The sequence below is a fragment of the Tenrec ecaudatus genome, chromosome 16 (genome assembly GCF_050624435.1).
Source record: "Tenrec ecaudatus isolate mTenEca1 chromosome 16, mTenEca1.hap1, whole genome shotgun sequence".
Lineage (NCBI taxonomy): Eukaryota > Metazoa > Chordata > Mammalia > Afrosoricida > Tenrecidae > Tenrec > Tenrec ecaudatus.
In genome coordinates this window covers 5,398,402-5,422,263 of record NC_134545.1, presented here as the reverse complement: position 1 = coordinate 5,422,263, position 23,862 = coordinate 5,398,402, and the positions used below count along the sequence as shown (strand labels likewise).

The 23,862-nt window shown below is 49.0% G+C and overlaps 2 protein-coding genes across 6 annotated transcripts in view; both read right to left on the bottom strand.

Moving 5' to 3' along the window:
• The window catches only part of PITPNM2 (phosphatidylinositol transfer protein membrane associated 2), a 138,224-nt gene extending 122,293 nt beyond the window's left edge, over positions 1–15,931 (bottom strand). For all 4 annotated transcript variants that reach the window (XM_075533940.1, XM_075533942.1, XM_075533941.1 and 1 more), the window contains exon 1: positions 15,839–15,931. The gene's annotated coding sequence lies outside the window, so the exon portion shown is untranslated. The remainder of the gene's footprint in view (positions 1–15,838) is intronic.
• A 1,788-nt stretch (positions 15,932–17,719) lies between these two features.
• Positions 17,720–23,862, bottom strand: part of MPHOSPH9 (M-phase phosphoprotein 9) — a 50,895-nt gene continuing 44,752 nt past the window's right edge. For both annotated transcript variants that reach the window (XM_075533602.1, XM_075533603.1), the window contains exons 21-24: positions 23,707–23,810; positions 22,778–23,010; positions 22,447–22,515; positions 17,720–21,489 (exon numbers count right to left, since the gene is read on the bottom strand). In XM_075533602.1, the coding sequence (XP_075389717.1) occupies positions 21,388–21,489; positions 22,447–22,515; positions 22,778–23,010; positions 23,707–23,810 (508 nt within the window). In that variant the 3' untranslated portion in view covers positions 17,720–21,387. The remainder of the gene's footprint in view (positions 21,490–22,446; positions 22,516–22,777; positions 23,011–23,706; positions 23,811–23,862) is intronic.

Genomic DNA, 23,862 nt, shown 5'->3' with positions numbered 1-23,862 from the left:
AAACCCAAACACTTTTTGTGATGCTTAGGCTCCAAGGTGACCTGAGGCAGCCATCATGCCTCTCAAGAGGCTGCAGCACCAGCTCAGCCCAGAGCCAGGCTGCCTGGACCAGACTCTAGGAGCCATGGGAGCTAGAGGCATGAAACAGATGTTCCCTCTCGGGGCCTGTCTCTCACTGTGCTGCAGGGCTAACTCTGGAGGCCTGCTGTGGAATGAAACGCCTGGGGTAGAACAAGTGGCCAAGAAGCCGGGACACTGTAACTGGTAGTGGCTGCGTGATGGGTCCTAGGTCTGCCTGTGTGCTAGCCTCAGCACCCAGTCACATGAATCAACATGCCACCAGCAAAGGACCACACCAGCTGTGTGTGGGCTGCGGCCTCCCCACCCAGCCAGCACTGTACATAGAGTGAGCTAAACTTGGCTGTGCCTGACCCAGGAAACTATAGGGCAGAAGTCAGGCAGAACTGGCCAGGGTGAGGATGGGCTCTGCCCAGGGGCCAGAACAACCCACAGACCTATAACCCATGGTTCCAACTCACAGCACCCTACAGAGGGTTTCGGAGATCTTCATGGGAGCAGAGCATCAGCTCGCTCCCACAGAGCTGCTGGTGCTTCCCAACTGTTGACCCAGTGGATAGCAACCCCACTTGTAACTCACTAACTTACAAATAGCCCTAAAGTTCCCCGACCAAGCATAGTGGGCACTACCCGTCGCTGAGCCTGAGCTGGGAGCAAAGCCCCCAGCCTCCCCGACTCCCCAGGCAGCGCTGCGCAAGTCATTGCTCGGCCAATAATGGATTTCATAAGTCAGCAAAGGAGCGAAGGGACAGGGAAGTCAATTTGCCTAAGGAAGGCAAGTGCAACTTAGTGAATTCCGGATCGCTCTGAGCTCACTCAGCATCCCCAAGAGGCCCTGCTGACGCCCTGGTGTGACAGTCCTCGGGAGCCACTACTCACCAGCCCCCTTACTGTATGTGCTCACACCTGCCACCTTCCCTAAAGCACCAGGAGCTACCCCAAGACAACATGGTATGGGCCTTGACTTTGTGTCTGAGATGTGTCAGCCTCTCTCGGTCTGAAGCACACCGCTGGGTGTCTGGCCTGTCCTCCCTGACAACATCACCTGGTACCGACCACCAGGACATGGTGCCCTCAGTGCCAGGTGGCCCCAGTAACACCTGCCACCCCCCTTGAGGTACAGCTCACATAGCACCAGCCTGACCCTGCCACACACAAGGCCACCAAGGCCAGCCTGGCTGAGCTGGATGTCCCAGATGCTAGCAGCCAGCCTGCAGTGCCCTGGCCCTGCCTTTAAGCCCCAGTCCCTCTCCCCTGCCACTAGCCCAGTCCAGCCCTGCCACGGGAAGATCTCGGGGACAGAGGAGTAGAGAGGGCAAATGCCTGCAGTAGACCTTTTCCAGCACTCTGGCTCTTGGAGTCAGAGGAGCCCCCGTGACTGCTCCTCCTGCGGCAAAGTCAGGCAGCGAGCTGGCACGAAAAGGAAATACTGGAGTAGAAAGGAAAACATGAGCCTTGGTGTCCTAGCAACTCAGGACCCTGAGGAGCCAGTGCCCTTGCTCCTCTCTCTGTGGGGCTCCGCCCCGGCTGGGGGCTGTCACACAACTAGCACTCTCTGTGGCTCTGCAGGGCAGGAGCCCACCTGCACGCCCAATGCGGCCTTCCAAGAAGCACACGTGAACGGCTCCTCTCTGTGGAAGGAGCAGCTCCTCTGGTGGCGCAGTGGCTTAAGTGCTTGGCTCTGAATCGAGCCGTTTTGGTGCTTCCAATCCACCAGCTGCGCAGAGGGAGAAGGGTGCGGCGGTCTACTTTGGTGAAGATTCACAGCTTCAGAAACCATACAGACTGATTCCGCTCTGTCCTATGGGCCCCTGTGAGCGACAACTCCATGCCTGTGGACGTGGGGTTTGGGAGAGTCTGGACCAGGCCACTCTCGGGACGTTGCTTCCCCGTGTTGGGAAAGCGAAGCCTTAGGCTGCGCGTGTCCAGCTGATGGCCAAACAAGTGGAAGTGCTTTCAGCGCTCCAGAGGCCTCTGTTATTAATGGTGTTTTAGTGGTGGCTTCTTAAACACAGCCAACAAATTCCTTTAAACTGGTAGTTACTGAGGGAGCCGCGAGGGCTGCAGGCCTCCTACCTACCAGATGGCAAAACCACAATAAACGCCGGGCCTGGTAGATGTACAACGCTGAGGAGCTAATTGAAATATGCTGCCACCAGCCAACCCCAAATAAACTCTCCAGCACTGTGTCCGCCCAGAAGAGCCCACGAGCTGCCGCCGATTGGCCGTCCTGCTCCAGGCTCTTCCGTTTGAGTCTCGCTCTCCCGTGCCGGGAGTCCTCCTTTTTCAGAGGACTGAAATGTTTTCTCTCGATGCGATGACCCAAGAGGGGAGAACGCTCATTGAAAAAATGCGATAATACTAACAATAACAGCGTTTGGTTTCTCTCCCTCGCTAAGAGGCATATAATAGAAACATCCATCTTACAAAGAGCTAAGGAAAGCAACTAAAAGGGATGGGTCCTGAAGCAGGGATGGGCAGGGAATGGAACCATTTAGAAGGCCCCCCTGGGGGAGCCAGCAGTAAACAAGGCCCCAAAACTAAAGGAGGGCTGTCTCGAGCCCAGGAAGTTGCCTCACAGTCCATCGCCCTTCCCAACTGCTTTTCATGGTGGAACCCTGAGACCGTGGCCCTCAGACGCCTTCCAGTCTAGACCTGAACTCACCCCCTGGCTCTACTTTCAGCCAAGGGACAGTCACACCAGGGAGGCAAGTGCTCCTTACAACAGCAAGCACCAGGGATCCGAAGGACAGCACTGCCCAGAGAAAAAGCTCGGAAGCAGGAAGGGAGAGGCAGGGAGGGTGCAGGGAAGCAGGAAACACAGGGAAGAAGTGGGGAGAATGCCGGTCACAGTGCATGATTGTGATCAGTGACATCAAACAACATGTGCATGAACTGTGGAGTGGAAAACCAATTCACCCTGTAAACTTTCATCCACACACAATAAGAAGTTTAAAATAAATAAACCGATGGGGCGCACAGGCGTGGACTCAATTCCATTCCGAGCACTGAGCAGGGCTGCTCCAGAGGGTCCCTGGGCTGTAATCTTTACGGGAGCAGATTGCCCCTGCTTCCTTCACGAAGCGGCTAGTGAGTTTAAACCACCAAACTTTTCCTTAGCAGCCCAGTGCTTAACCCACTGTGCCGCTCTGCCTCACTGCCAGGGAGTCCATGCTGACTTACGGCAACTCTACAGGGTGGAGCAGAACTGTGCCTGGGGGTGTCTAAGGCTGTAACTGTAACTGCAGTATATAAAGCCTCATCTTTCTCCCACAGAGTTGCTGGTGGTTTTGAACTGCTGACCTTGTGGTTACCAGCTCAAGGTATAACTATGATGCCACCAGGGCTCCCAGAACTCCTTATATAAATAGACACATAAATAAAACTGCTTTTTAACAGGCTGTGAGGACAGGCTAAAGGAAGACAGCTGGGGGACCCTGCCCCTGAGGAATCCCTCTGCCACCCACCCCACCCCAGACACCTGGTGGGCCCTCCCCGGGGCCTCTAGGGGTTGCTCCAGGGACTAGCCAGGAGGGGCTAGGGAGAGAGCACAGCCTGCACTCCACGCTGCAGCTGCAGCTGGCTCACAAGGTAAGTGAAGCGCCCCTGTGAGGAGGAAGACGAGTCACCTGTCTCACTCCCATACCAGCACCCAGCAGGTGCCCCTGCCCTCCAGGACAGACCCCTGGAAAGACCTCTGGAAAGACCCCTAGGTGGAGTGTCCCTCAGGGAAAGGCCACGGTTGGACCTTGGGAAGACTTGAGATGTTGGATCCTGGCCCAAAAAGGCTCCCTAAGAAGGCCCTTCCTGCCTGTGGAAAGAGGCCCTCAGGCTCCTCTTCATCATCCCTCTTTGTGCCACTTGGCACGGCCCCTGACTTTTGGCCACTGTGTCTGTCCATGAAGCACTGCCCAGTCCTGCACGGTCCCTGCAGCCGCCATGGACTAGAGTCCCGTGTCAACAGGACTTCCACTCTGGTCTTCAGCAGTGGAGAAGGGAGTCATTTCTAATCTATCTTCCTCTGGAAGCTCAGCCCAACCGGTACAGCAGCAGAGCAATACCCAGGCCCCCACTGACAGATGACTGGTCACTGCAGGTAGGATTCTACCACTGAACCACTCTGGCCCCAAACTCCTTTCAGGAAAGACCAGTTCCACTGGAGGGGTCCACACTGGCTGCCAACCTCCCCAGTGTATGAGGCCTCAAGGCACTTCCTACCTGGACCCATGTGCCATGGGGACACCTTTCAGCAGCAACAGACCCCTCTGGCAGAAGGTGTAGGAGGAAGGGAAGCCCATTGTGATGGCAAATTCTATGTGTCCGCTTAGGGAGGCTATGAGTCTCCAGGGTTTGGCCGGATGCTGTGCTGGTTGCTGTTTCTTAACATAATATAATATAACATAATCACTTTTCAGGATGTGATATGATGTGCTCATCTCAACTGACTGTGGAGTTTTCTTCCGGCATGGCCTGCCTCCCAGCGATAAATGGATCTCCTGGCAGAGTCCTCTCGCTCTCTCCTGCACACTTCTCACTGCCTAACCTATAGATATGAGGACAGAAGTCTCTAGCTTTCTGCCTGATTTGTGGTTGGGGACCTGCAAGTCCCATAATTTCAAGGGTCAATCCTTTGAAGTGGACACCTACATCTCTTCCTCTCTCATCTTTCTCCCATGGAGCTGTGTCTCACACAAACACAAACACACACAAGGGGGCTTGAAAAAGCTCATGGAAAAATTGTATTATCTTTGCATTCTATTTTTCTCTGAACAGGTGGAAGCCCCCTCTTACATGTCTCACCAGATTTGCTCTGATGTTGTTAGGTACTGTTGAGTCAATTGTGCCTCATAGTGCCTCTACGTAAAACAGAAATGAAAGGCTGCGGGTTCCTGCACCATCTCCTCACTGTTGCATCCACTGTACCAACACATCTCATCTTTTTCTTCACGGACCCTCTACTTTGCCAAGCAGGATGGCCTTCTCCAGGGGCTGGTCCCTCCTGATATCATGTCCAAATACATGAGATGAAGTCTTGTCATCCTCACTTCTAAAAAGCATTCTGGCTGTACTTCATCCAAGACAGACTTCGTCATATCTTAGGTTAGTGGCTCCTCTCTGTGCCCCCCATCCCCAGCCCACTCCAAACGAACCTCTAATCTCATTGGCATCAAGCTGATTCTGATCCATACCAGCTCCACAGGGTAGGGTAGAACTGCCCCTGCGGGTTTTGGAGACTGTAACTCTTTATAGGGGTAGAAAGCACTGTCTTTCTCCCTCTGAGCTACTGGTCGCTTCAAACTGCTGGCTTTGCAGTTAGCAGCCCAACGGGTAGCCACTGGACTACGAGGGCCTAGTGGCTTCTCTAGAGAAGCCAAAAGAAGACACACATCCTTGGAGATGTCACCCTTCTCTGGCTCCAAGTCAGAGCCAACATGAGAACTGAGCCGGTGGCCTCATCCCGCCACTTTGGCTTTCATTCAGCAAACCCTTCCTGAGCGTCCATGAAGGGCCTTGTGTCAGATGCTAGAGACAACAGAGGGGCAGTCAAAGGATGATGGCAGACAAGCTCCCTTTCCTGCAGGAGCTGTAAGAAGGAAAAACAGGGAAGCAAGGAGCCTGGGGAGAGCAAAGGAAGATGAGCTATGCTTGTTGGTACAAGTCTGGGTTCTGCCACCACTACCTGTGCAAACTTGGGCGAGTCGCCACACCTCTCTGAGCCTGTCCTTTCTCTGGCCAGGACACGTGTGGGTGCCTCCTTGTCTCTCATGCGGAACAGAGGCACTGTGAAAGAACTGTGTGTGGTGGGTGACAAGTGGTATGACTATCAGCAGAGGCTGCCCCTAAAGGTGGCTCAACCACCCAGCATCTACTCTAAACCCAGAATCAGCCCGCTGCCTGCTGCTGTTCCTGAAACCAGAGCACTGCCCTGAACCCAGAGCTCAGTCGTAAAGGTGTAGCAGGGAAAGTCAGGGTGCTTGCTGGGTGGGCTTGAGGAAGTCGGATCCCTCTGCCCATCTTACAGGAAGAAGAGCCAAGGCCCAGGGCCGATGGCAGGTTTAAATAACACCCAGTTGGAAAAAAACAACAACAAAAAAAACCACCCAGTGGTCAGGAGGGGATCGAGGTTCAGGTTAGCCACCTCATCTTAGGCAGGTCACTGATCTTCGCTGGCCTCAACCTCTCACCCTTAGCAAAGAAGGAAATAGCCCCCATCCCCGCCGCGCCCTCCTGTTCTTGAATTTTCCATGAAGCCTGCGGAGGGTGTAAAAAGGCACCTCCTGGTCCCCCACCTTAGCTTTGGGAGCAGTGCTCTCCGTTCGTACCAGAGCCATTCAGTCCTGCCCAGACCATTTAGACTGAGTCCTGCACACGTGCACAGATGCCTGGCAAAAGCCTACCATTCTTCAAGGCCCTGGTCACAAGCCCCTCCTTTTCCAGGAAGTCAACCCTGACTGCCTTGCCTAGAAAGAAGGGCATCTCTTCTCTCTCTCTCTCTCTCTTAACTGATACTTACTGCCCTTGGAGTAGCACTTAGTGCACGCACACACACACACATGCCTGCTGTGACCTGTGGTCACACACAGTGCCATGCTATTTATGATACTCAGCTATCTGTCCACTGTTCACTGCACACCTTTCATGATGACTTACAAGAAGCCAGACAGAAGTGCATGTAAATACACACAGCTGGTTCAGTGGTAGAATTATGTATTGCCTTCCATACAGGAAACCAGGTGTCTGGGTGTTGTACTGTGTTATGCAGTTGTAGTGTGTTATGTTGGGCTGCTAACCACAAGGTCAGCAGTTCAGAACTACCATCCGCTCTCCGAGAGAAAGATGAGGTTTTCTGATCTCCCATAGATATAGAGCCTCAGAAACCCACAGGGGGCAGTTGTCCTGTCCAAATCAAGCAGATGGCGGTGAGATACAGGAGGCCCAGATTCAATTCCCAGACAATATACTTCATGCACAGCCACCACCCATCCATCACTGGTGGCTTACATGTTTCAACAGCACTCCCACACTAAAACAGATGAGGAAGAAAGGTCTGGAGATGCACTTCTGAAAATCAGCCAGTGAGACTTCAGGCAAGATGGCAGATGAATCAGACAGACCACACAGACTGTCCACATCAAAGACACAAGAGAACTAATGAAACTGATACAGATGAGCCTCAGAGGAGGTCAGAGAAGTGGATTGAGAAGCAGCTGAGCAGAAGTGGGGAGAGAGGATGCAGAGGGTGAGTTGTTGTCTAGCCTGATGCGGTACAGCATCTTAAGCTTTTACAAGCAGCCTTCCATTCACACTGAGCAGTCTGGCACACAGGTGATGTGAAAGATGGGGTCCTCTCTTGCTCTCCAACATTCCTGGTGACCGGGAGCATGGCCAGCCCCCACCCTCACCCACCCAGCAGCAGCTGACAGCCTCACTCCACACAGCCATTGTTTCACCTGAGGTTGGAGCAGCACTTCATCTATAAGGCAGCAAGCGCACCACCCCCAAGTCTGAAAGCACTGAGCTCCCTCTCATCGGGCCAGCAGAACACACAGGGCCAGGGCCCTGGCCACCACTCCACAAGCAGGAACGCCTTCCATAACCAGTTGTCCAGTGTGCCCAAGAACAAGCCACCATCTGAGGCAGCACAAACTAGTTCTGCATCAAGTGCCCTGAGCCTAGACAACATACAAGTCAGCAAGAACTTCATCTATGGCCCATGCGCCACTACTTCCCATGCCACTCTGTGAGCTCCTGAGCAGGCAGAGGGGCCCAACACATACTGGGTGCTCTGCCCGGCTCCTCCCCTCTCCACCCTGCCAAGTGTTCTCTTTTTGTTTGTTCCTGTTCTTCCTTTCTTTCCCTTGTTTTTAATCTTTCTCTCTCGGCTTCCATTTTGTTCCTTTCTCCTGTTGCTTTCTTTCTTTCTTATTAATCCGGAAGTTCAATTTGTATTTGGTGGGTACAAGTAAGTAAGGCAGCGCAGGGCTACCAAGGCCTTCATGAACACAGGGTGCGCCACTTGTCCAAGGGGTCATGGGTAGGGATGCATTGGAACTACCTGACAAGGAATCCAAAAGAATAATTTTAAGTACGTTCAATGGATTAATAGATAAAAAAAGTTGCAGGCAAAATCAAAGTAAACACAGGGTAGGGGGATGGGGAATTCAGAGGATATTAAAAAAATACTAGAGGAACAAACTTGAAAAATGGGAAGGCATACAAAAACATTGAATATAAATTTGGAAAATTAATGCTAAGATTTCAGAAATAGATAATGCGCTAAAAGAGCAAAAAACTCAAACTGAATCAATGGAAGGTCAAATTAGTGAGCTGGAAGATACTAGTGGGGTGATTTAAAAACAAGAAGAAGGGGTAGGGATGAGGAAATAAGAGTCAGATAAGACAGGATCAAGGGGAATTAACTTACAAGTGATTGGACAAGAAAAAATAAAAAACACAGAGAATATTATCAAAAGTTGTTGGAAGAAAACTTCCCTAATATCATGAAAGACAAGAAGATATAGGCATTCAAGAAGCTGAACAAACCCCAACCAGGACAGATCTCAATAGACAATCACAGCATAACATAATTAAATGTTCAAAACCAACGACAAGGAAAGAATCCTGAGAGCAGCTTGAGAAAAATGTAAAGTTAGCTACAGAGGAGAACCAATAAGATTAAGCTCTGACTTCTAAACAGAAACCATACAGACAAGAAGGAAATGCCATAAATACACTAAGAAAGAAAAAAAGAAATGCCAACCAAGAATCATATGCCCAGCTAAATTGTCCTTAAACAATATGGTGAAATTAGGACATTTCCAGATAAGCAAAAATGGAAGGAATTTGTATATAGGAAACCAACCTTACAAGAAATACTCAACAGTCCTTGGATGGAGAAACAATGGTAGACAATAGCCTGAGATTAGCATATTGACACCACCACCCAGAAGTCAACTGAGACTTAGAAGGATTTAGAGCAGAGGTTCTCAATCTGTGGGTCGCAACCCCTTTGGGGGTCGAACAACCCTTTCACAGGGGTCGCCCGATTCACCACAGTAGCAAAATGACAGTGATGAAGTAGCAATGAACATAATTTTATGAAAAGAAAAAAGAAAATAATGTTATGGTTGGGGGATCACCACAACATGAGGAACTGTATGAAAGGGTAGCGGCATTAGGAAGGTTGAGAACCACTGATTTTGAGTAAAACAACCTACAAGACTGAAAATAGGAATATTTTCAGAGATATCACTTTGTAATGAAAACAATTACAAAGTAAATAAAAGGAACAGTGTAGTTACAGTACTTTCAAATGTAAAGGAATTCAAGTATATCTTGAGGTAAAACAGACTGTTTTGAACTTGGGAAGATGTTGATAAATTACAGGGTAACCTCAAAGAAAATGAATAGATGTCATCAAAAAATGAGAGAAATCACCAAGATGCAGCAAATACTAAAGCAACAGCACTGAGAAAAATGACAAGAAACTACACAAAAGTAATTCAGCCCAGAAAACGTTGTGCAATAAACTAGCAGCACCACAAAAAACAACCAGGTGACATCAGTAAATTCTTACCTATCAAAAACTGCACTAATAGAAATGGATAAATAAACCAGTCACAAGACAGAAAGTAGTAGAATGGATTTTAAAAATACCTCACCAAGATGCTCTCTATGAGACAAACCTTAGACCAGTGTTTCCAAATGGAGCAATACCATCTCCTGAGGGGAGAAGGGGACCTGAAAAAGCAGATACTTACATTTTATTCTGGATTCTGGGCTATAGCGCAAAAGTTTGTTTTATTTGTCCCCAATATACTACTGTATTTGTTTTTTCTACATTTTTTACATTTGTAGAATTTTTTAAATCTTTACATTTTAAAATTTGTTAATGTGAATGTGCATGTTAAAAGTAAGAGATATATAATTGTTGAGGCTGAGTGAAAATTCCCCATTCAATAATTTAAACATTTTTTGTTTCATGACATTAATTGCATTCCCCTCAATGTAACAGCATTCTTCCCAATTCTCCCTGTGATAAGATACGCATTTCTTAATGATTTATTTTATTTGACTCAAAATGTTTTTTCACTAAAATTATTATTAAGGTCCTTTTTTAGTGAGAACACTATTTTTGACTATGCTTAAAACCTAAGTTATTAGCCCTGAAAAAAGAAAGAAAATCTGGTTGAGATCTCATTTTATTTAAATGTATATAAAAAGTTAAAATAGGACAAACAGCAATAACAAAGGGAGCCAAAGGAGACAGCTGGCAGTGTAAGAGATGAAAATAATAATAATTTATCATTTATCAGGGGTCCATGAAGGTGGGTGGGAGGGTGGGAGAGGGAGGGAAAAAAGAGAAGCTGATACAGAAAGAAAATGTTTTAAAAATGATGATGGTGCATATGTACAAATGTGCTCGGTACAACTGATGTATGGATTGTTATAAGAGTTGAAAGAGCCTCCAATAAAATGATTATTATTTTAAAAATATCCCTTTTAAAGACACACCGCTTCAAATGGAAGAAATTCATCCTTAACTTTTCTTTAAATTTCAGTACACATAGTTTGATCCCACTTACCAATAATGTTGTTCGCTTTTTACCTGTCATTGATTTTTCTGAAATAGGACTAATGAATGTCAGTCTTTTCTAATGTCAATCATTAGTTAAGTGACCCAGAGATGTGACATTTCTTATGTTTTAATACATTAGTTCAAGACCCACTGCAATTCTTAATTTGAAAGGTTTGTGGATCTTGGAGCAAGGCCAGAGAGCAAATGGCGATACAGGAGAGAAACCATCTTTGAGAACACCGACCAGTATCTTCCTGCAATGCCAGAGGGTCTCCTCCATGGTGCAGCTCTGCAAATCCCCAGCACCCCCACTTTGGGAAGCATGTCTGTTGGCACTGCTTGTTACTGGTAAAGGCAGGATGAGCACTAAGGGTGTGGGGCCAAACGTTTCTCATTGCCAGCGGGGTGCTGAGTAATTAAAAAAATTTTTTTTCTGAAAAAGGAGCCAAGTAAGTTTTGGAAAACCTATGCCTTAGACAGAAAGGCACAAATCAGCCAGTGAAAACTGCAGACTAAAAACCGTACAGGACAGAGTCTGACCTACAACTGGTCCTGGGGATGCATGCATGCAATAGAAATAAACACACACCCCATGAGAGGAAGTGAATAAACACTTATTCCTCATGTATCTACTATCTCATTATCAGACATTTCACATTTACAACATAGTAAAAAAAAATCGGTGACTGTCTTGCTCACTAATGACATAACTCTGGCAGTAGTGAATGCCGCCTGCCGCCAAGGTCAAAGCGAGAGAGTCACACTCACTGGCTGAGATGGCTTAGGTTATTGCTGTGCCATGGTTCTTAGCGGTCCAACAATTATGTCATGCTGTGGTCGGTCTCCATTCTGTGCTCTGAAGGGGTCACCCTCCATTTTCACATCACACTGACTTCTACATGATGACCCTAGACATGCCAATAACTGAGGAGCGCGCACACTTTTGCTCTGAGCATCTAGGAAGGAGGAAAGGGAATCTGAATCAACTGGAAAGATAGGAAAGTGTGGGTTAGGAGGCAGGCGCAACTGGGGACAAAACCAGAGACCTTGGAAAATCAGTTAACCTCCCTGCGTCTTAATTCTTTCCCTGGAAAGACAGGGGAGGGAAGGGTGTGTGGGAATGGCCTTCCATGTAGGAAGTACCTCTTGTTGTGTCACAAATTCGATTCCAACTCATGACGCCCCCGTGTGGCAGAGGAGAACTGCCGCACTGAGTTCTCGACTGCCATCTTTCCAGGAGCAGGATTCCTGCAGATTCTCTGGGCCATTCAAACCACCAACTGTTCAGTTAGCGGTTGACCGGAGCACTTACCCACTGCCCTTACCGGGACTCCTGGGAGGTGCAGTGTGTGCAGATGATACAGACCTCCCTTTCCCACTTTCCTGTTCACTCTCAGAGGAGGAAGCAACCTACTTTCCCAAGGGATGCAATGTTGGTCTGCTCCTAAATTCTAAAAAACACTTTTCATCTGAGACACGGGCAGAAGCAGCGATGCCCCAGATGATGCTTTCTGAGCAAACAGATGAGGCTTTGCCCTGCCTCCATTTTCTACCATGCCAGGGTACCCAGTAAAAGCTTGTGGGCAGTGGGGAAGCTGGGCACAGACCACTAATACCTGCATGCTGCATGGAGGCAAAGGGGCCCTGCCTACAAAGGAACTGATGTAACCTAAGCGAGGCTGATAGCTCCCTTTTGATTACATGCCCCGGAATAAACAGTGTTTGGCCTTCCACTGGGAAGGAACACAGGGGTGATGTCACCACCCTTCCATTCAAGAGCACTCAGCCCTGGGGCATCTTTTCCAAAGACAGTAAGCCAGTGATCTTGAAGCCCCAGCAGTTTCCTCTTCTAATCGCTACAAACAGATGCACATCCTCCACGACTATCCTTCTCAGAAGGCCACACTGGAAGGACTTCACCGGATGGATTGGGTAGGAGAACATCCGCCTGGTTTTAAAATAGGCCTGGAAACAGGGAGGCTACCACCTGTCTGTCAGTGTGTCGTACTGTGTGGGCTTGATGCTGGAAGATGGTCAGTGCATTTCAAATATCTGCAGAGTAACCGCTGGTAGACACATTTGAGCAAAGCTTCCAGACTCAGAGCTACTAAGAAGGCTTGGCAATTGACTTTCCAAAATTAGCCCTTAATACCATATGGAGTATTTGTAACATGAAAGACAGGCTTTCTACTCCCATAAACAGTTAAAGTCTCAGAAACCCACAGGGGCAGGCAGTTCTTCCCTGTCCTATAGGGTCGCTATGAGTCGGCATTGATTCGCTGGCAGAAACATCATCAAACCACATGAAGCTCCGAATCACCAACAGAACACTGTTTGACTGACTCTCTTGCTTTAGACCTGTCGTCTCCAGGGATCAATCGCTGGAGGGAGAGGTCATAGTGGGCGATACCACCAACAAAGGCATGGTGACCCCCAGTGAGACAGACGGGCACACAACTGTAACAATGGACTCAAACATGTTAGCCGTGTTGAAGATGAGGCAGGATGAGGGAACCTTTTGCTCTCTTGTCCTTAAGGTCACATACGTACACGGTAAGAGTTGGAAGGTAGGCCAGTTCAAACACCTGCAGGGTCACCCATGGCTGACAAGATTCAGTGACGCTTCTAGACTAAGTCAGACTAAGAAGCAAAGCTTGACACCCTTCTTCCAACACTAGTCAATGATAATCTTGAGGATCACCACAGAATATTATCTGATATCGAGCTATAAGACGAAGGAACTCAAAATAAAGTGACCACAACTCCAGGAGACTAATGATTGCGAAGCTGGCGCCAAGCGGAGCAGCATTTTGTCCTGTGGTATACAGAGCTGCCCAAACCGCCACTACCCACAGACCGGAAGAATAGAGCCCTCGGAAGGAGAAAGGCCCCTTGTCTAGCAACTCTCTCAACTAGCCAACATGCATGTATTTTCCTCCGCGCCTACCACGTGACAAGCACTAGAGGGGAAATAGGACTCAGTTCCTTCCACCTACAAGCCCGTCTCAGGGAGACACAGGTAAACAGGCCACTGACATTTGGCGTTAGCAAGTCAGATTAGAGTGGCACAAAGATTGGCGTGATCGCCTAATTCCACCTGGGTAGGTCAGAGAGGGCATGCCTTTGTCAGAAAAGGAAAACCTGGGCAGGCAGAAGGGGAGTGGGAAGGCATTCCATCATTGTGCATCGGAAGAACTCCGAGTAGGCTGGGACTGCTGGAGCTGAGTGTGTGAGGAAATAAATGATCCCCTATCCCAGAAGGCTTTGTAGGAATGTTCTCTCTGATTCCATGAGGAACAACCAATAGCAAGGAGCAAGCAAGTGACAGGCTTACGGTCAAGTCACTCCTGAACCACCCTCTTCAGGCTCCCAGGGTCCACTTCTTTACCCAACTGCCTCCCACCCACAAGCATGTCGGTGTATCTTACTCTGGTGATGTGTGTGTTACTGTGGCATAGGGAGCTGTGCCACCAGGTGGGCATTTCAGATACCAGCTGGGTCAACCATGGTGCACAGGTTTCAGCAGAGCTTCCAGAAAGAAAGACCTGGCAATCAATTCCCCCAAATTAGTCCATGATAACCTTATGGATCACAACAGGACATTATCCAATAGAGGGCTGGAAGATGAGCCCCCCCCACCCTCTCCAACACACAGGGTCCACAGCCGAAGTACACCACCCCCACCATCATGGAGGTGGCACAGAGCCAGGTCAGGTTGCAATCTGTTGTACGTGGGGTCACCATGAGCCGGAGGGGGTCAATGGCAACCAACAACATTGCCTCCCAAGCCAGAGAAGGTAACAGTTCACTCAATGCCCTGCCCGGAGGGCCTGGTGGCTGGGCCTTGGCTCCCTCCGTCGTATCAGCCCATGTACTGTCCTCTTTGTTGGCAAGTCGCGCCCTTGCAGACCAGCAGCCCTTCCCGGCTCATGGTTCCACTAGCAAAGAGGGGTAGGGCAGGCAACCCCTTTTAATCACAGAAGACGGCAACCTTCCAGCAGGCAGATAAGCCAGGGTCCAGAGGCAGGCCTGGGTGGGTGGGTCTGCTGCTCTCCCCAGATACCGACTGTGCGCCAAGGGGGGAGGGCACCCGAGGGAAGCAGACTCCGCCCCTGGTAGGGGGAAATAAAGCAGGCACAAAAGTAACTACAGAAAGAGAATGGCAGAGACGGCTGTAAAGGGCAGTGGATGTAAACGAAGATGGCCAGGGCTTGGGCGGTGGTGGAAATGAATGGGTGGTCACTGCCTGCCCCTTGTCAGAGGCTGTCATGTCAGCCCAGGAGGTTCTAGGTGGGGGCTGGGAGAGAGCAAGGGGCAGCGTCCTTGAGAAAAACAAAAAAAACCCCCAAAAATCCAGCCTCCGAGGGGTCTTGTCCGATGGTCCAAGCAAAAGAGAGCCCAGAAGGAAGAGAAAGCCAGAATTTCTAGATTAGGGGCATTGAGTTACGGGACCAGGGACAAAGCTATAGCGGGCTTGCTGGGAAATGACATTTGCGCAGCACACACACTGTGTTTACAGCATGGCCCTGCGGGGTCTCGCGGGGAGGTCCGCGCACAGAGGGCTGGGGGGCTGGCTGCCCGCCGCACCGCCCACCCATGGCGGGCAGCGCGGCTCTAGGACCGAGAGGGACGTGGGATGTCGCCAGGGCACGGCGAGTCAGGATGGAGATGGGCCAGATTGTGCGTCCTCCGCCCAGGGGGACTCCGGCCGCCTGCTCCGGAGTTCTGGGCTCCCGGGGAGGGCCACGCCCCGTCCTCGGAGACCCCCCACCCCGACGCCCACCTGGCAGGGCTGGGGCCGGCCCTGACCGCCGCGCAGACCGGCCGGTCCCTGTCCCCCGCGGAGGGGAGTTGGGCGGGCAGGCCCGGCCCTGCGGACACACCTGCGCGGGACGCGGGGGCCCTGGCAGCTGGGGGAGGGGCGCCCGCACCCCACGGCCGCCACCGACGGAAATTGGGCCAGGGGGGCCGGTGACTCACGCGGGGCCGGGCTCCGGGCCGACTTCCTGCGAGCGGGGTCCCCGATCCCCAGCCCCTCCGGCTCCCCCGCGCTCGGGTCCCCTCGGAGCGGCGGCGCGCGGGCGCCCGGGGCCTGAGGGAGCCGCCGCCGGGGTCCCAGCCGCGAGGGCGCCCCCCACAGGCCCGCGCAACGCCGCCGCCGCCGCCGCCGCCGCCACTCACCGCGCCCGCCGCCCCGCGCCGCTCGCCCCGCGCCGCCGCCTCTCCCGGCCGCAGCGGCCGCCTCTCGCGGGCATGCTCCACCGCCGTCGGCGCACGTGGGCCCCGCTCGCCCGCCCGCCCGCCGCCGCCGCCGCCGCGAGCTCGGGGAGGAAACGCCGGCGGGGCGGTTCTGCCGGCTCTGCCCGCCCGGCGCGGGCCGCTCGCATTCCCTCACGCGGCGGCGGCGGGCGGGCGGCGCCTCCGTCAGGCCGCGCGGGGAGCGGCGCGCGAGGCCCGGTCGCCTCAGGCCGGAAGCCACCCTCCAACCGGGGGTCCCGCTCGCAGGCCTGATCTCACCCCCGCCCTCCGCCCTCGGGTGCGGGGGGGCTCGGTTCTCAGGGTCCCCCCCACCCCCAGGCCGGGAACTCCTCACGTTCCCGCCACCGGTTCTGTCCCGCCTGGAGCGGCACATGCGCAGCCAAATGCACGTGGAGAGGGAACCAGGGACAGGGTGCCATTGCGGACCTTTCGGGGTATTTTTTTTTTAATGAAGTTGGTAAGTAGAATGACAAAGCGAGGGACAGTCACTCCAAGATGCCAAGATGCCACGAGGCAGTGGAAGCGTTTTTGAGCAAACTGAAGGCAACGAATTCAAGTTTGATCTACATGCAGTCCTTCCACCTGCCAATCAATCTTACCCTCTGGAACCAACCAGACACTGCCCGCCCCTGAAGTGATAATACATGTTGTCATCAGTAATTATCCCCGTAGGATCCTTATGTAGCTCTAACCCTAGATCCACGCCACCACCCCCAAACCCCCCAAAAAAAGGCTGGAAGAGGATCTGAAATCGCTGTCTTCATTTGGAAATAAAACGGCCAAGATGGTACTTGAGAGAAGAAAACTGAAGTATGCATTTAAGAACACTTCCAGATGCACTAAAACATGATGGCATGTGTCTTCAGGAGCATCACAAAGTGCTGTGAGGTGCCACTGCGTGGGTTCCAACTCAGACTGTGTACAAGAGGGAAAACACTGCCTGGTTGTGTGGCCCATCGCTGCAGCCACTGGGTCAACCCATCTTGTCCTGGGGTTTCCTCTTTGGCTACCTTCTCCTTTACCAAGCATGGCAGTCGTTTCCAGGGATTGGTCTTTTCTAACGTGTCTGAAGCACATGAGATGAAATCTCATCCTCGTTGCTTCTACAGAGCACTCTGGCTGTACTTCTCTCTTGGCAGCCCATGGTTCCGCCAACACTCCTCCCCAGCACCACCATTCAGGAGCACCGACCCTTCTGGGGGCTTCACAAAGCAACGCCTGCTTATGAGAAAGCATTGTGTGTACCTCACATTTTTAACAGAATAGGCTTTACAGGAGTTGTGTCCTAACCAAGGGGTGGTCGGTGTTAACCCAAGGACTGTGCGGTGGAACGGAGTAAGGCACACCTAGAGCACAGGAGCATGGGTGTGCTTGAGAGAGAACTGGGAGCGCTTTCACTCTGGAGAGCGGCAAATGCAAACACAAATGAAAGGAGTCTGAAGGGAGTCCAAATGAAGTCCTGGGTTGAGAAACCACTAAAGGCTGCTCATGCCATTGTTCCTGTCAGAACGGGGACACTGAATGGGCCATGAAAGCCACCATTATTGGGACTTACCGCAAAAACACCTGTTCTCATGATGAACAAACACATGGAGGCAGGTCAAAGTGTCCCTCCCATCAATCACTATACCCTCGATTCTGCCCTTCTACACCAAGAGCTGCCTGAAAATGTGTTATTAATGATTTCAGTTCTTTGCCACTAGAATTCTGCATGAATGTACTCAAACCAAGGACTTACAGGACACTGTTACAAAACCCCATCTCACAGTTAAAACAAAGACACGTCATAAGACAGTTCGCGTTCACACGTGTTTATTGAGTGCCTTTGTGCAGGAATGAAAAAGACACGGTCTCTGCTCTCATGGAGCTTACGACTCTATCACTCCAAGGTTTGAGTCCGTTGAAAAACCACCCCAACAAGCGTCTGTCTGTTTATCCATCAGCAGCACTCTATAAAGCAAGTTTCACATTGTTGGTCAGTTTCAGTGACAGTGCAAAATGTGAATCATGTCACTGTCTTTGAAGAGCTGTAGTTAAGGTGATGGCATAGTTCAGAATGCTCAGCAAATTCAGTGTGGCTTCAGTCCTCCTAACTGTGAGGAGGCCACTGAAATAAAAACACCAAAGGGAAACAGCATCCTACGAATACTGGTAAAGTTTAATATCACACTTCGACAGAGAACTGCAGTAGGGCAGGAAATTATTTCTAGCAAAATGTGTGCAATATCATCAGTTTAATCAGAGCCCATAATCTTGTTAACGACACTCATTCACGACACAGCATAAACATGATTGATCTTTGTGATGATTCAAGGGCTCCAGGATACATTTATTTCCTGCAGCTTCTTAAAGGACTGCAACACAGAGGCATGTGAAAACTGTTTTTAAGATAGCTTAAAATGAAAAGGGACATATCAAGGGACAGAGGACAAAATTCCACAAGCATTCAGCAAAGCACCTGGCTTTTCTGGGCTAAAGAAAGAGGACATCTGTCGGTTGGTCACTGAACTCTGAAACCATGTTGTGATCTTCACATAGCTCTCCCGAGGCCCGGGCAGCACCTCCTCCGGGGGCCCTGTGTCCTGTGCCCACCACGGGGTGCGTGACCGTGACCGAGGGACAGATGAAGGAACAATTGTTTAGTCCCTTCAGTAACTACTCCTTAAGAAAACGGCCTACCTGTGTATCAAATAGCCTAACACTCACCAATTTCATGCCCACAATGGTTTCTGAAGTTACCCTCAACAAGTTCTGGGGGAAAAAAATCTTTTTAGTCATATATATATATATATATATATATAAGATCCCACATCAGCAGAGCATTTAAAGGTCCTGAAAACATGATTTTTTTTTTCAGAGTTCTGTGAGAACACAGATTATACCACCTAACAAGGTATCAGACAGAAGGTATTTTTTAAGGTCAGATTGCTGAGAACACAATCTACTTTCCTTTTCTTTTTATTATTACCAAATTATTTCTTAAACCTTTACCTTGGAACAAATCTGAAGAGGACTTTCTAGTAAACCAGTCACAGGCAGCCTGGGCTGTGACCAGCTACTGTGCAGTGCTAACACCACTACTCCAGTGTCATGCGCTGCGGCTTTAATTGAGTGTGGCTCAATCACTTTGGGGGACTTCTGAAGCACGTTGCCCTACTCCCAAATGTGAGGGGCCTTCAAAAAGTTGGTGGAAAAATGGAATGTAACGATAATGCAATTTTCCCTAACAATTGTTTATGGGCCCTTCTTAGAGGCTCAAGAGTGTGAACTTTCTCTCTGCACTGAGAAAAGGAACTGCCCAGAGTGGAAGATTCCCTAGGGATTTCCCCACTGGAGGCACAGCCCCATTGGTCCACAAACAGCTTCCCTCCCTGGGCTGAGGGCTGCGATGTAAGCTGATCTTCTTTCCTTGAGTTGTTCTGAAGTTGGGTGGCTCATGAGTTACGCATTACCAAAGGGGAAGAACTGGGGGAACTTTCCTTGGTTCCCCTGTCAGAGCTATGAAGGAAAAACAAATATATTCCTTTAGAAAAGCGACTGATCATTTCCACTCTTTTACATACTTTATAAATCACTGAGTAGTGCTTTCTGGGAGAGAAGTTCGGAAGATATTCTGATGGGGCTGAAAGCCTTTCTTAGAAGAAGCCAGTAAAGGCAATGATAATTACTTGACAAGATAAAACTATAATCTCTTTTTCAATGGCAACTTTAGAATAAAAGCCAGGGACAAAGAACTATCCTCATCTTTTAAGATAATTCTCAATGCCGTGCATTAAAGGAAGGCATATCATCAATAAAGCAAATCCCCTTACTAGGTTTGATACAAGCTGTGCTGGAGCTTAAGCAACATGAACTTTTTCTTTTCTGTTAACTAGAAGATTACCCAAAAAAGGGGCGGCTAGAAAAGATAAAAATGACAAGAATAAAGGCACTTGACTGTCAATGAGTAATTACTTTTGATGAGGCTTGTCTTCAGCTGGTTGTAAGAGTTAGGAGAAAGGTTCAGCGAACCCACGGGAGGGAAGGGGAATAGCAGCGGTCAGGTGGGCCCCTGGCAGTGGGCTATGGCCAATATAAGAAGGAGGTATGGCTATGGGTACCTGGCCGAGAGCTCTGCCAGGCAGACTTTGATGAAGGGAACAATTTCAGATCCCTGCTGCTCAAAGGCATGTAAATACACCCTACTTGAACAAGTGGGTTTGGCTTAGTTCATCATAACCATATGTTACTATGAGCCACAGGAGGAGGGGAGAACAAGAGGACGCACAAGAACAGTCAAGACTGAACACCTGAGCATTTGATGTGGCAGAAGCTGCCAATGTTTAGAATGGCTGTTGACCACGTGCAGAGCTTCAGTGAAAGGTGAGCAGTGAAGCATCCCAGACTTGACCAAGATTTGAGACACACCTGCCAAGCCTCCTGGAGCCAGGCAAAAGCCCCCTGCCCATGGGCTCCTTCCCAGAGCCAGGAGTCAAAGTTGTGGACAGGGCCCAGCCAACAACCCGAGACACCAAGCTCTGTCCAGACACACTCTGTGCCCACTAGCAAGTAAAAGACTCTGTTCTGGTGCGCAACCAGCACCCACTAGGAAGTAGTCTCTCCTTCTCTGGGTAGTGGTTTAGGGGATGAGGGGAGGTTACACATGTCTGGATGACGACTCTACAGGACAGCTGAAGCCATGTCCGTTGATAAAAAGCAAGGCCACTCTTACCAACTTCCCAGGTCGTGGTCTGTGTCTCACCAAATTTGATGGGCTTCATGTCAAGAGGGGCCAAATTTGACATTCAGAACAATGGAAGCTACAGCTCTCCAAAGGTTTGACATGTTCTTAAAAATATTAAGTATATGACAAAGTTAGAGGCCTAGACTCTTCTCATTGCCTTCCTTTACACACTGATTTCCAATATGCATTACTACTGCTCTACTTTTCACTCTTAGATGTAAGTGTTTCCATCTGGGGATGAATCATCATCTAATAATATCAATACAACGGAAATCCAGAGCAGACTGTAATTTTTTTCCTTTTTCTTTCTTGCATTTAGCATGTATTAGTCTATTGCTACAGAAGCTAGCTGTTATTCGGCACTTAAAAAACCCAAATGATACTTACAGTGTAGAATAAGTTTATAAAATGTGTGTGCAAAGTTCATTGTAAAAGGATAACACTATTTGTTTCCAAATGGGCTGCCGCTCCACTTACTTTCCTTATTCTTGATATAAACTGCAGGCATGTACTATTTAAAAATAACACTTTTTAAATAGTAAAATATACAAGAAATTCCTGAGCATAACAAAAATATCTTGAAAATATGTGGCCATTTGAAGTATAAAATAGCAAGTGTAAAGAACAGCATGATTGTAAAACTACGATTTGAAGGCTTATAAACAGTACAAAATAGTTTGCCTTTTCTGAGTGCATAATCATACATTAGTGCAAACAAAAACATCTCAAAATTTAATGGCTACAAATCTCAAAGATTTGCAGAGGTACGCAAAACATGGAATTTCTTGAGTGTCATGCGGACAGAACCCAGTTCTCGGTTAATCCTTTCCAAGCGATCTTCCAAGGCCTCCTAGGTGAAAAGAATGGGGTGGGAGAACGGGAATTTGAGTGAGAATTCTCCATCCAGTTCATCGTTTCTGTAATTACCATCACCCTGAGCTTTCTTATAGCACAAGGGCAAGGACCAGTGTTAACATAAAAGATACTCTGTCTCCTACACCACTCTGTCCTTTACACTACTCCTTTGAAATGGAACAATGTGAATCAATTTTTCAACCATTCGAAATAACTGCCATACTTCAGGATCGTCTCTATACATCTGGCACTCCGAGTACAGAGAAGCCGCTGACATGGTGCTGGACCGGGATCCTTGTCTGATCTACAGAACGAGGAACAGTACAAGAGGAAGCTCCAGAAGGGATGGCGAGAGCACACATCTTGAAACAAAACTTCCTTCTGATAAAAGTTTAGAAATTGAAAAGGAAGGAAAATGCTGGAGATTTTCCAAAGGGCAAGGGATTGTACAATAACACATCACTGTAAAAATGGGGACGAGTGCCGACACGGTGTGGGGGAATAAAACTCCGATGTCTCAGAACACTGCATGTTCTATGAAGAACTAATTTGTTCTCTGAAATTTTAACTGCAGCACAACTGAAAAATAAAAACTGCAGCTCTGGAGGGGAACAAAGCGAACATAAAAAGGAGAGATTTCATGTGAACCCATCAGCTAATACGAAACCCTCTAACTGGCTATCACTGCTCGCTCCTACTTAGTTTCTCCCAAACGTAATGGCAGGAACACATTCTCCTCAAGTCTGCAGGTAGCAACGCCAGCTTGTATTCCTGAAAACTGGCACGCAGTTACCAAATGTGCTATCATCTCCAGACACCTTCTGAAAAAGGCTACGAGTCTCGGCTGCTTGCTTCTCTGCCTACAGAGCGCGGCTGCTCGAGTCCGCATGGGTGAGTGGAGCGCAAGCGAGCACCATCTGTGAAAGCCGGGTCGGCTGAGGAGGCCTTGTACCTGGTTTAATCTTGTCTGCAAAGTGATCCGCCCTCCAGTAGCCGGCATTCTGCTTAGCGCCGCCTCGATCTGTAAATGCGAAAGGACATTTCAATAAGCGTGTCAGAAATCTCATGGCTGCCAGGGAGGTTTGGAGCAGCCTAGTGTAGTCCCTTGTCCGTTCTGCCTTACTCTCAGTGCAACCTCTGTCCTCAACAAGTGATGACAGCACAGTTCGGGGACATCATCTCACCCCAATGCCAGCGCAGCTTCAGGTTGCTCAGCAATTCCCCACTGACTTCACCATATGTATTAGGTTCAGAAGAAAGCTTTTTTAAAAGGCTGTTGCTACCTGGTCTTTTTCTTTCGTGAGCTCGTCAAAAAACCGCTCAGTTTCCGCCAGGGTCCTAATTGTTGATGTATATTCAAAATCATTTGCATGTGGTGCTCCCGAGGCAGGTGCACCCTGCTCAGAGCCGACAGGTTCAGTCTTCTCCCAGGCGGGCCGCACAGGGACACGCTGCACTCCGGCTGCCAGTGGCTCTGGGCTGGCACGCTGATTAAGATGGCTGCCAGATGCTGCTTCTGTCAGAGAGCAATAAAATGTCTTCTCTATTGACCAATTTTCCCCAACAGATCACAAAGACACATTAAATATATTATCCTATTTCATTTTCTGGAAATGGCTTCTATATGGCCAAGAACAATCATGAAGAGAGATACAATCACCCATTAACTTTACTTGGTGCTTTCTCCCAAGAATTCTAGAAGTTGTACCCTCGGCTTGACCCTCTTCACAGCTACATTAAGTGATAAACTTCACACACACACATACACACACACACACACACACACACACACACACTTGAAGACATTTAGCACGTATACGCCAACACTAACATCTTGGGACCTCCAGTGATTTCACAAACATTAGCTTTGAACTGTATTCTAAACTTAAAATTTTAAAGTAAAAGCAAGAACTACCTAAATGCCCCATTTGCTAAAAGTCATACAGGAAGTATACATTATATAAAAGAATAAGAACTGAACAGTAGGAAACAGGAGCAGTCCCTGTACCTCAGTTTCCCAACATTTAAATGAGGATAAAACATTGACACAATAAAAAGCCTCATGAACGCTGATTTTTAGAGGTCTGTGGAGTAAAGAATATTTTAGGTCCACAATATTATACGATAATAATTGGAATCTTGAGGGGGAAATACTAGAATCTCACAAAATGAAGGACTAAACCATAACTGATAATTTTGTAGGAAAAGATACCTTCCGCATCATCTACAGGCAGAAACTGGAGTTGTTTCCTTGGATTGGCATGTCGTAATGTAGACACAGGAACAGTATCTAGACCATCCAAAAGTATATCAAATCTATTGAATGAAGCAAGTTACTTGTGAGAAAAAAAAATGTTAACTGATTTCA